We start from the raw sequence: 15,662 nt of genomic DNA, 5'->3' as shown, positions 1-15,662 counted from the left end.
CAAAATCTTCCTCTCAGCATTTTTATACTAGCCTACAGAGCTACCTAACATTCCCAATACAAGGAATAAATTGTAAAGCCCACAAATACCACATATGTATACTGCCTAAAATAAATGATTAGCTTTCATATACAGTGGTGACACTTTAAACCCAGGCTAGAAGCTCTGAGTTGTTTTTCTAGAAATGGTGATTGATTTGCTGATCTATACATACATGCATACTCTGTTACCTGGATTCACTCTTGGCAAATAGTGTTGAAGTCTATAGGTAAAATTGTTTGACATATACTTCTTCTAACCAACAATTTTAAATAAAACTGAAAATAAATAAATAAAATAAAACTGAAAGAGAACCAATAAATTATAGAGACCAGTGTCTCCAGGGTCCCAATATAAAGATGTTTGTGCAAGAATAACATTCAATTTCCCCTGTAATTTCAATTCCTGAATGATAGAGAGGCAGCTAGACAAGTCACCAACCAAGCACATTAAGAACACAGTTAGTCATAGCTTATTTTCTAAGAGTTCATTGAACTATAAAAATTTGAATTGGTATTAGAGTTACAGTAAGGAGATATAATGTACTCAATATAATCATACCTCTTTGCAACGTGGGATTTTGCTGTTATCTTTTTCCATTATTATCCATTTCAGAACATTTGGAAGAGATGGATATTTCCATGTTGGCCAAGGGTTGATGTATCTTCCATCCTTTCCTTTCTGTGACTTAGTTACAGCTTCCTCTAACCTATAGTCTAGTCTGAAGCTTTTTCTGAATGATTTCTCAGCATCATTTCTGCTACGTCTGGTTGATTCCTTGTATGTTCCCCCTTCTTCAGAGAGGCAGCTATTACTTGTTCTAAAATTCTGGCTTTCATTTTGCTTTTCTTCCATATCTTTCGTTGAAGATCTAAAAGTAAAGGGGTAAAGTAGTTTAATAGAAAGACAAAAGCACTGGCATAGTTTCTTTAAGTTTCTTTTACCATGTACTTGCTTCCTCTTCAGAGAAAATGAACGATTTTTATATCCATTTGCCACTGAGTTTCCAAGACATTGTAGAAATTTCCCAGGACTTTCAAAAAGTTAAGATTTTCATGAGCTCAAATATTCTTTTTGTAGAATATAATTTTGTATTCCAACATTACTGCTAAGTTGTTTGTTTTTTTTTAAATTTTTGCTCTTCTCCTTCATAATACTACCCTATAGGAGTTAGCTAGTTGGTCAGTCAATAGTAAGCCAACTCTGGAGATGGAAGGTGTTGGGTTTAAATCTGGCTTCAGACAAGTCTCAATTATGTGACCCTGGGCAAGTCACTTAACTTTAATTGCCTAGTCCTTACTGTTCTTCTGCCCTGGAACTGATACTTAGTATCAATTCTAAGATAGAAGGTGTTAAAAAAATAATACCACCAGACAAATCTGTGCAGGAAGCCATCAAAGCCGTGACATTTGGCACAGCTAGTCACCAGTTCTGACAATCCAGCACAACAGGTTGTCAGGAGGATGGAGATTCCACACTCAGTTTACCCTATGTGATTCTTCTTACAGTGACATTCACTTGCATTGTAACTATTGCAATCACTATCCTTATTCAGCCCCAAGGAGACAAAGAAAAACAATACAGGTTCATGGCAAGAACAATCACAGTCACAGACTACCCACTATGCCAAAATAAACCCCTGTACAAACCTCCAGAGTATAGAAACTTTTCCTAGAATCAGCCCAGCAAAAAACCAGCAGTTAGTGAGTTAATGCAAGTTTCTAAATTCCCCAGCAATAAAGAACCTGGCCTGGGTTTGTTCCCAAACTCCCATAGACCAAGGAAACAATGAAACACAAGGAAAACAGGGTAATGACAAATTAGCACAGAATCACCCTTCCAGAACTGCATTCTTATTAACCCTATAGCAGAAAGAACAGCAAACATACTTTTAAAAAATAGAGAAAAATGAAAGAACATGATGGAAACAAAATTTGGACCAGACTGATATTATTGTATCTTATTTGATGTAATCAACTACCATAACTATCTTCTTGATTGATGATAGATATGACTAGTATAACGTAACAATATACATGATTTAATTAGTTAAAATATAATTAACTATTATGCTTAGCTAGGAAATGATGTTCTTGTACCTTACAGATGGCTAAAAAGAATAAGTTCTAACTAAGCCATTCCGTAATGAATAATTCTTGACAAGCTTGCTTCTTTGTTTAACCTCAGTAAGATAATTAGTAAATGCCAATCATGTGATGTTTCAAAAGTTAATATGTGATTTTTGAATGTATGGGAAAATCAAAACCTGTATGAGATCATAAAGAAAAAAGGGTATAAAAATAAAAATCAGCAGATGGCAACAGAGAACAGCCTCTGCAATTCCACTTGCACTCTGGCTCATTTTCATTTCATTTTCACCATGCCATCCCACCTCCAGAGACCCTCCCAAGTGAAGATCAGGCTCTTCACAAATCTGGACTCGGCCAAAACTTCCTAGTTATGTGACCCTGGGAAAGTCACTTAATCCAGTTTGCCTAGCCCTTGTCCTTCTCTTCTACAGCTGTTACTAAGACAGAAACTAAGGGATGTAAAAAAATAATAATAATACCAGACTATTCTAGGGTTTGTAATTTCCAAAGGATAAGTATTGCCTTCCAAACCTAGGAGTCATATAAACTATGTCAATCTTTAAATCCTGGCCAGGAATTTTTTAAAAAGCAGCACAGCCTGTGAGCATGAAGAAAGAAGAAGTTGCAGAGAAGCAGTGTCCCTAATTTTTGATGAACCAAAATGAAAAGAACTGGCTGCACAGAAAGAATAGCCAAAGAAGAAGCAAGGAGGAAAAACAAGGAAGACATCAAAAGGAGGGAGGAGCTGCCACAACAGAGTGACAGAAGTAGGTCATTAGGCCACTACAACTTCATAGAATAGTCAATGGATCAACATTTATTAAGTGCCTATCTATGTGCCAGGAATTGGGCTATTCAGTGAGGATATAAAGAAGGATAGAAGATGCTTCTAGGACTCAAGGAGATCACATTTAATGGAGGTAATAACTATGTCCAGATAAACTATCTATAGGATAAATTTAAAATTATCAATAAAGGGAAGGCACTCGAATTAAGAAGGATCAGGAAAGTCTACCAGTAGAAGGCAGAAATTTTAGCTGTGAGGAATGCCAGGAGGCAGAGATGAAGAGGAAGGACAATCCATGCACAAAGGTCAATCAGTGAAAGTTCTCAGAACAAGGAAATGAAGTATCTGTTTAAAAATAGAGGATTAGGACTGAAGTTACTGGTTTCACACAACTTCTCAAAAACTGAGGGAAGTTTTCCAAAAAAGATCCTGTTCTTTCCTTAACTTGCCCTTCCCCAAATCTATCCAGTAACAAACACGATAATAAACCCAGCTCACTTCATTTACCTACATGCTTCCTTTATCCTGATCTTGCCTTAAATATATAAAAGCCAAAGGTTAGCTAGAAATACACAAAAATATTTAAAATAGGGGAGAGAGGCAAGCCTCTACCTAAATGTTAGGAATTTACTGGGGTTCTGAACTAAATGATTAAAGTACTAATTTTTCATGTTATATAAACTCCATAAAATAGTGAAAGAGGGTATCATATGGACCTCAATCTCATCATATTGCCCCTAAGCTAAAATCAGCCTAATTGATGTAACAGTGTATAATTAATCAAATCTCCAGGGAAAAAAAAGAGAAAAAAAGCTAGAGAGAAAAGGATGATTTCTAAAGAAAATATCCCACTCTAAGCTGTCCCTCTAGGAGGAGATAGGCAAGGCTAGAAAGTATTTGGTACCATTCAGTTTAGCAAGGAGGAGGAAGAAACAGAAAGTTGAACCACCTAGCCAACTTTACAATCCACAGAAACAAACAGGAGTGTTACAAGGCTCCCTATCAAAAAGTCTAAGGGAAAGCTTGTGTGGGTTGTAGCACGCCAGAGGCAGCTTTAAAAAAATCAGCCCAGAAATTATCTCTAAAACATACTTATAGGCCACAAAGTGAACTGCTCTTCCTAGCTCATCACCAATCATCCTCTCAAAAGAGCAAAGAGACTAACCAGAAGGTTCTGGTCATATATGTGCTTTAGAAGGGATACAGCCCATCAAAAGGGGCCAAGGCACAAGGCTATGGCCTTACCTGATCAATGAGAAAGGATCTATTACACATATAACGAAAAATATAATATGTTTCTCTTTGTTTTCTTTTTTAGTTTGGTTTTAGGGGGGAAATGTTTCTACAGATTAACTTAGTACTTTATCTTGTCAAAAAATCAAATTTCTTGCTCTTTGTTTCAATTTACAATAAATGTATTTTACATAAAGGAAGAAGCTTCTCATTAATGAAAAATTCAGTAGAAAACAGTTCTGTTTTCAATCTAGTTAACTCAAAAGTAGAATCCTCTTGTTAGCAATTAGAGAAGAAAAAGAAATTGAAACCATTAAAACAGGCAATGAGGAAACTAAACTATCACTCATTGTAGATGATATGATGGCTTACTTAAAGAATCCTAGGAAGTCAACTAAAAAAATTAATAGAAATAATTAATAATTTTAGCAAAGTTGCAGGATACAAAAAAACCCCACATAAGTCATCAGCATTTCTATATATTTCCAACACAACTCAGCAGCAAAAGTTAGAAAGAGAAACGTCATTTAAAATCACTCTAGACAAGATAAAATATTTGGGAATGTATCTGCCAAGACAAACTCAGGAATTATATGAACACAACCACAAAACACTTTTCACACACATAAAACTTGATCTAAACAATTGGAAAAACATTAATTGCTCATTGGTAGGATAAACTAATATAATAAAAATGAAAATCCTGCCTAAACCAATTTATTTATTCAGTGCCGTCCCTATCAAACTACCAAAAAACTTTTTATAGAATTAGAAAAAATTATTACAAAGTTCATCTGGAAGAACAAAATATCAAGAATATGAAGGGAACTAATGAAAAAAAAATGTGAAAGATGAGGGTCTAGCTGTATCCGATCTTAAACTGTACTATAAAACAGTGACCATCAAAACAATATGGTACTGGTATTTGATATGATAAGCAAAGAAGGAGTCCTACCAAATTCCTTTTATGACACAAATATGGTACTGATCCCAAAGCCAGGTAGATCAAAAACAGAGAAAGAAAACTACAGACCAATTTCCTTAATGAACATAGATGCAAAAGTCTTAAATAGAATACTAGCATAAAGACTCCAGCAAGTGATCAAGAGGGTTATCCAACATGATCAAGTGGGATTTATACCAGGAATGCAAAGATGGTTCAAGATTAGGAAAACCATCCACATAATTGACCATATCAACAAGCAAACCAAAAAAACCACATGATTTTCTCAATAGATGCTGAAAAAGCCTTTGACAAAATACAACACCCAGTCCTATTAAAAACACTAGAAATACGAAATAGAAGGACCTTTTCCTAAAAATAATAAACAGTATATATCTAAAACCATCAACAAGCATCATATACAATGGGGATAAATTAGAAGCATTCCCAATAAGATCAGGTGTGAAACAAGGATGCCCATTATCACCTCTATTATTTAACATTGTACTAGACACACTAGCAGTAGCAATTAGAGAAGAAAAAGAAATTGAAGGTATTAAAATAGGCAATGAGGAGACTAAGCTGTCACTCTTTCCAATGATATGATGGTCTACTTAAAAAATCCTAGAGAATCAACTAAAAAGCTAGTAGGAATAATCAACAACTTTAGCAAAATTACAGGATACAAAATAAATGCACATAAATCATCAAAATTTCTATATATTTCCAACACATCACAGCAGCAAGAGTTAGAAAGAGAAACACCATTTAAAATCACCCTAGACAATATAAAATACTTAGGAATCTATCTACCAAAACAAATACAGGAATTATATGACCACAACTACAAAACACTTTCCAAACAATTAAAACTAGATCTAAACAGTTGGGAAAACATTGATTGCTCATGGGTAGGATGAGCTAACATAAAAAAGGGTTTTTGTTTTTAAAAGATTATTACAAAAATAATTAATATGGAAATAGGTATTGAGTGATAATACATGTATAACCCAGTGGAACTGACTGTTGGTTCTGGGAGCGGGGAGAGGAAAAGGGGAGGGAAAATACATGAGTCATGTAACCATGGGAAAAAAAACTTAAATAAAAATTTAAAAAGAATCCGCTTATTCGTGAAAACTTCAGTAGAAACAGAGTATCCTGTAAGAAAACATTCTTGGCAGCTTTTGTATTTCTCAAATACAATATATCCTTGTGACTCTATATCATTTTGCTGACTATTTCCCATGCTTGGAATGTTTTCCCTCCTCATTGCCACCTCCTTGTTTCCCTAGGTTTCCTTCAAGACTCAACTGAGGGGGTAGCAAGGTGGCTCAGTGGATCGAGGCAGGCCTGGAAATGGGAGATCCTGGATTCAAATCTAGCCTTTGATACTTCCTACTTGCGTGACCCTGGGCAAGTCACCTAACTTCCATTGCCTAGCCCTTATTGCTCTTCTGCCTTGAAATCAATACACAGGATTGAGTCTATGAAATCTTAGCTTCTATAAGCAGCCTTTCTGGATCCTGTCTCTTGTCCTTCCTATCTTTACTCTGATTACTTCTAATTATAGATATAGATATAGATATAGATATAGATATAGATATAGATATACACACAAACATGTGTGTGTATTTATATGTATGTATATCTTGTGCATACATAGTTGTTTGCCTGTTGTCTCCTGGTCAAAAGAGGGCAAAACACAAACAAGCATACTATACAAAAGATTTGGTATAGGAATACATTCAACTCGACAATGATACAACTAGGAACAGAAAGGGCAAGGAGGATGTACAAGAGGGAGGGAATGTTCAGGGAGGAACCAATCATAAACAAAACAGATGTTAAGCTTAGAATGAGTTCCTCTGAAGGCAGGAACTATTTTTGTCTTCTTTGTATCCCCAGCATTTAGCATAGTGCCTGGCACCCGGTAAAAGTAAGTAATTAATAAATGCTTTTTGTCTAGACAACTATGTATGTTAAATTAAGATATTTTTCTTTTTCACCTAACTGTTGAAAATTGAATATCAAATTCATTGCCTAGTTGTGATAGTCATTAATTTTCAGGTATAGTATATTTACCCCCTTTCATTTCTTGTAGATAGATTCCACTCTCTTTTATCCCTAAGGTACTTTTTACATAGTATGCTAGCTTGCCTACACAAAATCCTACTCATTGCAGCATGAAGATGACCCTCCAGCAGAAGACAAGCCCTCATAGTGTCTATCACAAGGCAATTCTAGTAATAGACTAAGTCTCTTGTCCAGGAGTCAATTTAGGTAAATAAAAAGAGGATAATCAAAAAGATTAATTCCTTGCCACTGGAAAAGCATGAAACAATGAAAAATGTTTAAATGGTCCTTGGTGCTTTGCAGCTTGCTTCCATGGTGGCTGGAGATGGGGCCAGGGAATAGAAAAAAGGTAGCTAAGGATGCTAAGTACTACACAGTGTATATATGCTTATACTACATATAAACATGAAATTAGTTGGTGGTCCTCTAAATGTAAGATCTTTGGACAATGACCAATGAAGCAACTAATACTTAGAAGAACTGGACCACACTGATATTGATAATATTATGATAAATGAAAAAATCTAGAAGCCAAAAAGATGTTTTTTCAAAGAAGGTGGGGTGGGGCTCACAAAAAAAGCACTTAATTCTCCTTGCCAAGCAGAGAGAAAAAGAAAGACAAAGCCAACACTGGTTTAGAATACAAACACACTTGGATAACACTACAGAGAATTATAGCAGATAATTATTAATAATAGGCTAGCATTTATACAGCACTTTAAGATTTGAAAAGTGTTTTGCATGTTATCCCAGTTGATTCTCACAGCAACCTGTGAGGTAGGTGCTATAATTATTATTATTATTCCCATTTTACAGTTGGGGAAACTTGGGCTAATAAAGGTTAACTGACCTCCCCAGGATCATAGAACGAATAAGTTTCTGAGGAAGGATTCAAACTCGAGCCTTCCTGATTCTAAATCCAACATTCTATCCACAATGCCACATAACTATAATATATAATTAATAGAGTTTGAAAAGAATTTGCAGCTATGAAAAGCTTATATTTTCATTTATTCTCTTGCACAGTAAAAAAAAAACAAAATATTCATTAACCTGAGACAAACATTACTCTGGGAATAGCATCATCAGTGACCTAAAGAGCTACATAATGCTACAAAGAACCAGTCCTAGTGTTTGAATTCTATTTCACTGCTCTAATTCTACTCCTGAGTGATATATACTCTACTACTAAACCTTAATTTCTTAATGAAATGATACTGAGCTGCCTCAGGAGTTTACAAGTATATTGTAGAAAAATGTTGTCGGATATGGTCAAAATCAGATCACAGCTAGAATTCTATGTTTAATTCTGGACCCAACATTTTAACATTGGATACTGACAAACTAAAATCATCCAAAATAAGACAACCAATTTGCTCATGGAAGCCATGCAGCTGAGAATTACATGTATTGACTATCCTCAGTTTGGATCTGAGAAAATGTAGATGAGACATTTGCTTAAGGACTTCAAATAAAGGATCAAAAAGTATAGAACTAGAAGAATCTTTAAGTATCATTTCAAATTTCTTCATTTTACAAAATGGTTAACTGATCCCAAGGAAGTTAACTGATTTGGTTAATGACACAAAGGCAGTGATAAAGCTGGGATTTTAACTCTAGAATTTTTTTTTTAAACCTGATCTTCTGTCTTAGTATTGATGCTAAGTGTTGGTTCCAAGGCAGAAGGCTGGTAAGGCTAGGCAACTGGGGTTAAGTGACTTATGTAGGGTCACACAACTAGGAAGTGTCAGAGGTCACATTTGAACCCAAGACCTCTCATCTCCAGGCCTGGCTCTCTAAAAACTGAGCTACCTAGCTGCCCCAACCCTAGTATTTTTCAAAAGCCTCAACTAATTCAAGGTTTTAACCTCCTTAAACTATTATTAAGAGATCATGTCACTCTCGCAATCATCCTAGTTTATTTTCTCTTACTCTCATTTTTTGTTACTTTTTTTTTAATACTTGAGTTCGTTAAAAAAAAAAACTCCCCAAGAAGCCACATCATTCTCTTTAAACATCTCCTTATGTTCCCCATTTCCAATTGTTGGGACAAAATTTCTTTCCAATATACTTCTATCTCTCATGACAACGTTCCTTTAGATCAGGGGTCAGCAACGTATGGCTCTCGATATGGCTCTTTCAGCAGGAGCCATAAAGTCAATTTTTTTTCAGGCGCTGTTACAGGAGCCGCACTGTGAGCACTGTACGGCTCTCACGAAATTACATTTTAAAAAATGTGGCATTTATGGCTCTCACAGCCAAAATGGTTGCTGACCCCTGCTTTAGAGGCATAAGTTGAACTTTCTAAAATCCACAATCCACTCTCTTAAAGTCCAGTGAAGATGTCAGACTATGCCCCATGATGTGGTGAACAGAATGTGGGACTTGGAATCAAGATGAATCAAGTTTGAATTCTGCCTTAGCTATTTACTCAATGAATGACTAGGGGTAAATAACTTGGGCCTCTCACTTTTAGGGTTCCTTTCAGTTCTAAATCTAAAAGCCCATGACCTACTTCAAATCCTAAGATAATGTGGTCAGTCTTTCCCAAGGTCCTAGTTTTGATTTCACTGTTTTCAAAATGAGGGGAAAAAACCTTCTTGACGTGAGTAATAATGAAAAACATTCTAAAAGAAATGAAAGCATTTAGAGGCTATACATCATACACAGTCCCACAATACTGCTATGGCAGTCCAAACCAGATTAAAATATAATTGGGAAATATTTAACAAAATTAAAATATAACTGAAAAATATTTATTAATGTTTTCTAATTCAATATGCAGGCTACAGGCATTCCTAAATATGATTTAGCAACTCTGTTTCTATTTGAATTTGACACCACTGGCATATGTCATGATATGATAGAGAAACATTTGACCAGAAGGTGAAAAATGCTCTTTTCATGGGCAAAATGCTCAAAGTCAATTGATGCCCAAACCCCAAAATTCAAAGGTAAGACTAGAAAATCAAAAAAGGACAAAAGGAAGAGACTTATTAAAAAGCAGAAAGTACAGACAACAAGCATGTCAATAGGAGAATTTTTTTAAAAATTTTAATGGCATTTAAAATGGAAACTTTTATTGTTTTAATGAGATTGAAAACCAAAAATATTTTTATTTCAGTACTAGATCATGGGTAGCTATAAAACAGGGCAAAGCAAGAGACTAGATTTGTTTTTTTCTAGACTTATTGTCATTCTTTAATAGATTTTTTTAGATGGTAATAATGCTTATACTTTGACAAAGGTTGGTAAGTAATCTAATTACAACAAAAATTTTTAGAGAAATTAATCTGGCCTTTTATAGATACAAGCAGAGCACTGTCCTCTTATAGTACCTAAAAGACTAAGTTTTAAAATCAGTAAGTTTTAGTTTAATGAAAATCACCCATTTAAGTATCTTCTTTATAAAACTTAAATAGAAAATATATTAAAATTTTTATTTATTTACAAGTAAACATCTAATAGATTAGAAGGTACAGTAATGTTTTGTTTCCTATGAGCCTCCAAATTATTTTTCAGATATTTCCTTCTACTTTGTAAGTCATTAAATTCATGGGCTTAAACACTGTCAGCATAAATATAAAATAAATGATATGATTGTCAGCAAAGCTACAAATGCCCATTTAACTTTTATAAAAGAGTTAATTGAAAATTTTATTTAAAATATAATCATTGCTACCTAATGAAGAAATACCTTATTATGTAGTACTACTTTATCTCAGTGAAGTCATAATATAACCCCTGCCTTCAGAATAGCTACTCAGACAAAAATAAAGACTGTAGTGAAAAGTCTTGGTCACCATGTAGATCTTGAGGTTTGTCTATTAAATGCTTGAAAAGAATTTCCAGTAAATAGATTACTTATTTATCACGTTAAAACATAAAGAGAAAACAAAAGTCACAAGACAAAGCACCACTTGATTAGAATTATCTAGGTTCAACGCCTCATTTTCCAGTTGAGATACCAAAGGCTCAGGGAGGCTACCTGACACAGGTAAGCAACATCACAGAGAGGATTTGAGAACAGCAGTGCAGTGGATAGAGTGCCAGGTCTGAAGTCAAGAAGACTCACCTTCCTGAATTCAAATCTGGCCTTAGACACTCACCAGCTGGGTAACCCTAGGCAAGTTACATACTTAATCCTGTTGACCACAGTTTCCTCATCTATAAAATGAGCTGGAGAAGGAAATGGCAAACCACTCTAGTAGCTTTGCCAAGAAAACCCCAAACAGGGTCACAAAGAGACACAACTAACTCAACAAAATAACAACCTCTAACTTCAGAGCCTGGGGCTTGTTCTACTCATTTAAACAATTTATCTAATTAAATTAAATCCACTTTTCTAACTTATTCACATTGTTGGTTGATGTAATATCAAAAAAAATCTCTCATGATTTCAAGGATTTGCACTTATGTAATTATAACATATGTCGAAACATACAAATTCTTCCCAATCAACAGATGAAAATATTTCTATAAATATTACAGTAGGCCAAGTTTTCTCTTATCCTTTCTTCCTTAAGATTTAAATTTTAACAGAATTCTAATCATTAGTAACATATAAATTTTAATCTTTTATGTTTTAATGACATTGAAGACTCTATAAATGTTTTCATTTCAGTGCTAGAATGGGCAAATGTAAACTGGGCAGGGCAAAAGACTAGGAACTGAAATTTATTAAGATCAGTGGTGCTATACTGGGAAATCATCTAAGCTTACCAAGGTGTGTGAGAATCAAGGATCTAGGAAGAACCAAGGAGGAAGGAGACTCCAAGGAAAGAGGCCTGGACTCTCAGAGAAGGTAATGGGCAAGAAGCAGATTCCAGGAAGAGGACCAAGGACAGAATCACAGGATCCAATACAAATCCACCTATGGGACCAACTGCATTATGAATGTTGATCCAAGGACAAAGAGTAAATGCCCTCTGCCCAGATCTCATAAAACTTGATGGTGTGGGTAAATAAACGTTGGCAAGAAGCCACAGAAAGGAAAATCTTTGGTGCTACAATAATACTGAAAACCTTGTAGTATATGCTCTGTATGCCAGTGGAAGATCATGGGCAGCTATAAGGCAGAAGAGCAAGTGCCAGGACCCAAGGAGTTATAAATAGAGATTTCTTTAATAAGGCAAGGGGATATTCATATAACTCATTATTATTCCTAAATCTCATAAATAATCATGTTAGGCAACAGAAAGATTTGGTAGCTACCAATAGTTTACATCTTGTGCTACAGGAAAACCATGAGTTGCCTAAAGTTTGGTCAAAACATTCAGGTTGAAGGTGTCTTGTATAATCAATGAAATGATAAACCCTTTATACATACACATGTATTCAATTTATGTATTCAGGCCTCAGAATGCAGCAAGGACTGCAAAGACTTGTGCTTTTAGTACACATGAAAATTCAATTGTTGGCAAGGTCATAATTTTGGTAAGGATTATATTAGATAACCAACTTTATGGTCCCTTCTTACTCTACAATTCTGTGGTTCTTTTTGGCCACATTAATCATCCTTAAAATAGTTACCCCGAAGCTTTTGTTAAATATTAGGAACAAATATGTAAAAAGATATTTTTAAAAACCTCTTATAAAGATAAGATGTCATAGTAGATAAAGAAAGTTGGCATCAGAACAATTTCCCTTGAAGACTCATTTCTGACTGTGAGACCTTAGTTAAGACACTTAATAAATTTCTGATGAATGAATAAATTGAATAAAAAATTATTAACATTTCATGAGACCTCAAAATCAAGAAAACTCCTATCCAAAAATTACCTTTTGGATCTAAGTAAAGAAGAGTTCATAACTAAACAAGTGACAGATAAAATGGCTAATTTTGATCATATAAAATTTAAAAGTTTTTGCACAAACAAATCAAACATAGTAAAAACCAGAAGAGAAATAGGTAAGTAGGGGAAAAAATCTTTGCCACAAACGTCTCTGGGAAAACTCCCATTTCTAAGACATAAAGAAATGATTCACATTTGTACTTGTTACTTAAAAATAAAAATATAAAAAACTAATGATATAATAAAATATAATAAAACTAACAATGTAATAATAAAAGATAACAAACTAATAATATAAAAAGATAAACAGCATTCAAAAGAAATATGAAGATATTCAAATACTCAAGTGAAGATATACAAATACTCAAACAATATCTCACACCATAGTCCAGTTTTCTCAGCAGTTTTTGTCAAATAGTGAATTCTTTCCCCAATGTTTACACTTTCCCCATAAGAGTTCACATCTAGTAGCTTCACAGATGATTCAGTCTCTCCACTTTATGGAGAACTATTTTATCATCAATTTGAAAGTTCCCCTCTCTCTCACAGATTGCAATCTATCCATGACTGTCCCATCTTGTATGAAATCTGATCCATGTTTTCCCATAAGTTCACCACAGAGGGTCTACCCAGCACACTGAAGTCCTTCCTTGCTTTCTCTTAGAATTTCAAAGGTACTTTGGGAATAAGCTGGCAGTCCACCTAGCATCCCATTCCCTCACTCACTGATTAGCCCATATATCACATAAATTCCCATGATAAAATCTTTTTCTACTTTACTTATACTTGCAAGTCCCTTGTTGCTTATACGTTGCAGCTTGTCCAATACCACCCCACCGCTCTCTATGTGAGAACAATATTTTTAATTATTATTTTAATTTCATATTTTTAATCTACAGCTGAAAGAAATAACAAAATCATGTAAAATAGATCCACTACAAATTTATGATATCTAATATACTGGAACATCACTACAACAAAGCTAATCTTCCCTATTTGATTCTTTATCTCACTCAGAATGGAGGCTGTTCTAAGTTATTTCTTCTTTCTCTGAGCCACACAAACCATCCCCTCCATCTCTGTCAGTTGAAAATCTAGTTCTTGATAAATCTAGTAAATAAATAAATCTAATTAATTTTAATAACTCCATTTTAGTCCTCATCTGTCTTTACTTTTCCAGATATGGCTGATCATCTTTTTTCCTGAATATTCTCTTCTTGATGGATTTTCTTAACTATTTTTTCTCCTAGTTCTCCTTTTACTTTTCTGACTACTCCTTAGTTTTGTTTTGTTTTGTTTTGTTTTTTTTTGCTGGATCTTTATTCATGTCATAGCCCCTAACTGCAAGTATATCCCCAGGTTCTGTCTGCTGATCTCTTCCCTTGCAGATCTCTTTCCTTTGTAGTATATATGCTCACTTGATAATCTCAACAGCTTTGATAGGTTCAATTAGCATCTCTTTGCAGATGATTTCAAGTTCTAGAATCCAGACCTATTCTCCTTCTGGAGCTAGTCTCACGTGATCAACTACCTACTGGCCATTTCAAATTAGACATTTCATTTATTCATGTCAAACTCATGTCAAACTGTCCAAAATAGAACTCATTATCTTTCCCCAAAAACCTATGTTTCTTCCAAATTTCCCTGTTAATGTCAATGGCACCACCATCCTCTCAGCTACCGAGACTCACAACCTCAGTGACTTGATATCCTCAATTCTTCAGGCTCTCTCTTCCCATTTACCTAATCAGTTGTTAAATCTCATCATTTCTATATCTACAACACTTCTCCGATTTATCCCTTATTCTCAAAGCACCCAATCATCAAGTCTTCTCATCTGAATAACTGCAAGAACCTCCTAATTAGTTTCCCTGCTTTAATCATGTCTCTCCTCCACTCTAATCCAACCTTCATGAAGATAATAATTTTCCCAAAAAATAGGTCTGACCCTATCACTCCATGCTCAATGATAAATAAAAAAACTACCAATGACTAATAGTTGTCTGCTGCTTTACATATTACAAAAGATGTCCTCTATGAGGAGATTCTTTTCTCATTTTTTAAAATATGTAACATAACTGCCACATTTAAACTATTTTCATTGACTAGAGAATTTTGGTAATGGCTATTCAAATATTTTGCTTAGAAGTCTTCATAAAGGAATTATGTAGATTAGATAGGCTTGTATTTAAATGAGTATGATTATGTTTTCTGCACTTTGGTCATAATTCTGGTCACAACCAAATTATCACACTCATTGGTCTCTTTTGAAAGATTTGATTAAGCTTGGAATTTGATTGAGTTTGTCAAGCGTAACTTTTTTTTATCAAAAGTAGTGTTCCTTCACTTCTATCCTGGAAAGTTTTGTTTTTATTTAATTCTAGATTCATTTATTAAATAAAGGGGAAAACCTATTTCATAGTTTCAAATGACTTTTACCTGTATTATTTTTGGGGAGGAAAATTACTCTTTTAGGATGAAAAGTGTTTAAGTGGAAATTTTATACTTTTTGAACTACATTCCCCAGAATTCCTTTCGCCTCCCAGCATCCCTTTCCTTGCATTCCCACATTTGCTGTCTTCACGTTGTTTATATAGTTCTGTAACTCCTCTCCCCTCTCTCTCTCTCCCTCTCTCTCTCTCCCCTCTCTCTCTCTCTCTCTCTCTCTCTCTCTCTCTCTCTCTCTCTCTCCCCCCCTCTAC

General features: G+C 34.6%; 1 protein-coding gene across 1 annotated transcript in view; it reads right to left on the bottom strand.

Moving 5' to 3' along the window:
- Positions 1 to 15,662, bottom strand: part of NAPEPLD (N-acyl phosphatidylethanolamine phospholipase D) — a 43,187-nt gene that overhangs the window by 25,383 nt on the left and 2,142 nt on the right. Inside the window, exon 2 of the mRNA XM_044677536.1 lies at positions 601 to 910. Coding sequence (XP_044533471.1) covers positions 601 to 894 — 294 coding nt within the window. The 5' untranslated portion in view covers positions 895 to 910. The remainder of the gene's footprint in view (positions 1 to 600; positions 911 to 15,662) is intronic.

Source organism: Gracilinanus agilis, chromosome 5, assembly GCF_016433145.1.
Source record: "Gracilinanus agilis isolate LMUSP501 chromosome 5, AgileGrace, whole genome shotgun sequence".
Lineage (NCBI taxonomy): Eukaryota > Metazoa > Chordata > Mammalia > Didelphimorphia > Didelphidae > Gracilinanus > Gracilinanus agilis.
The sequence above is the reverse complement of the archived record's forward strand: the minus strand, read 5'-3'. Positions and strand labels throughout refer to the sequence as shown.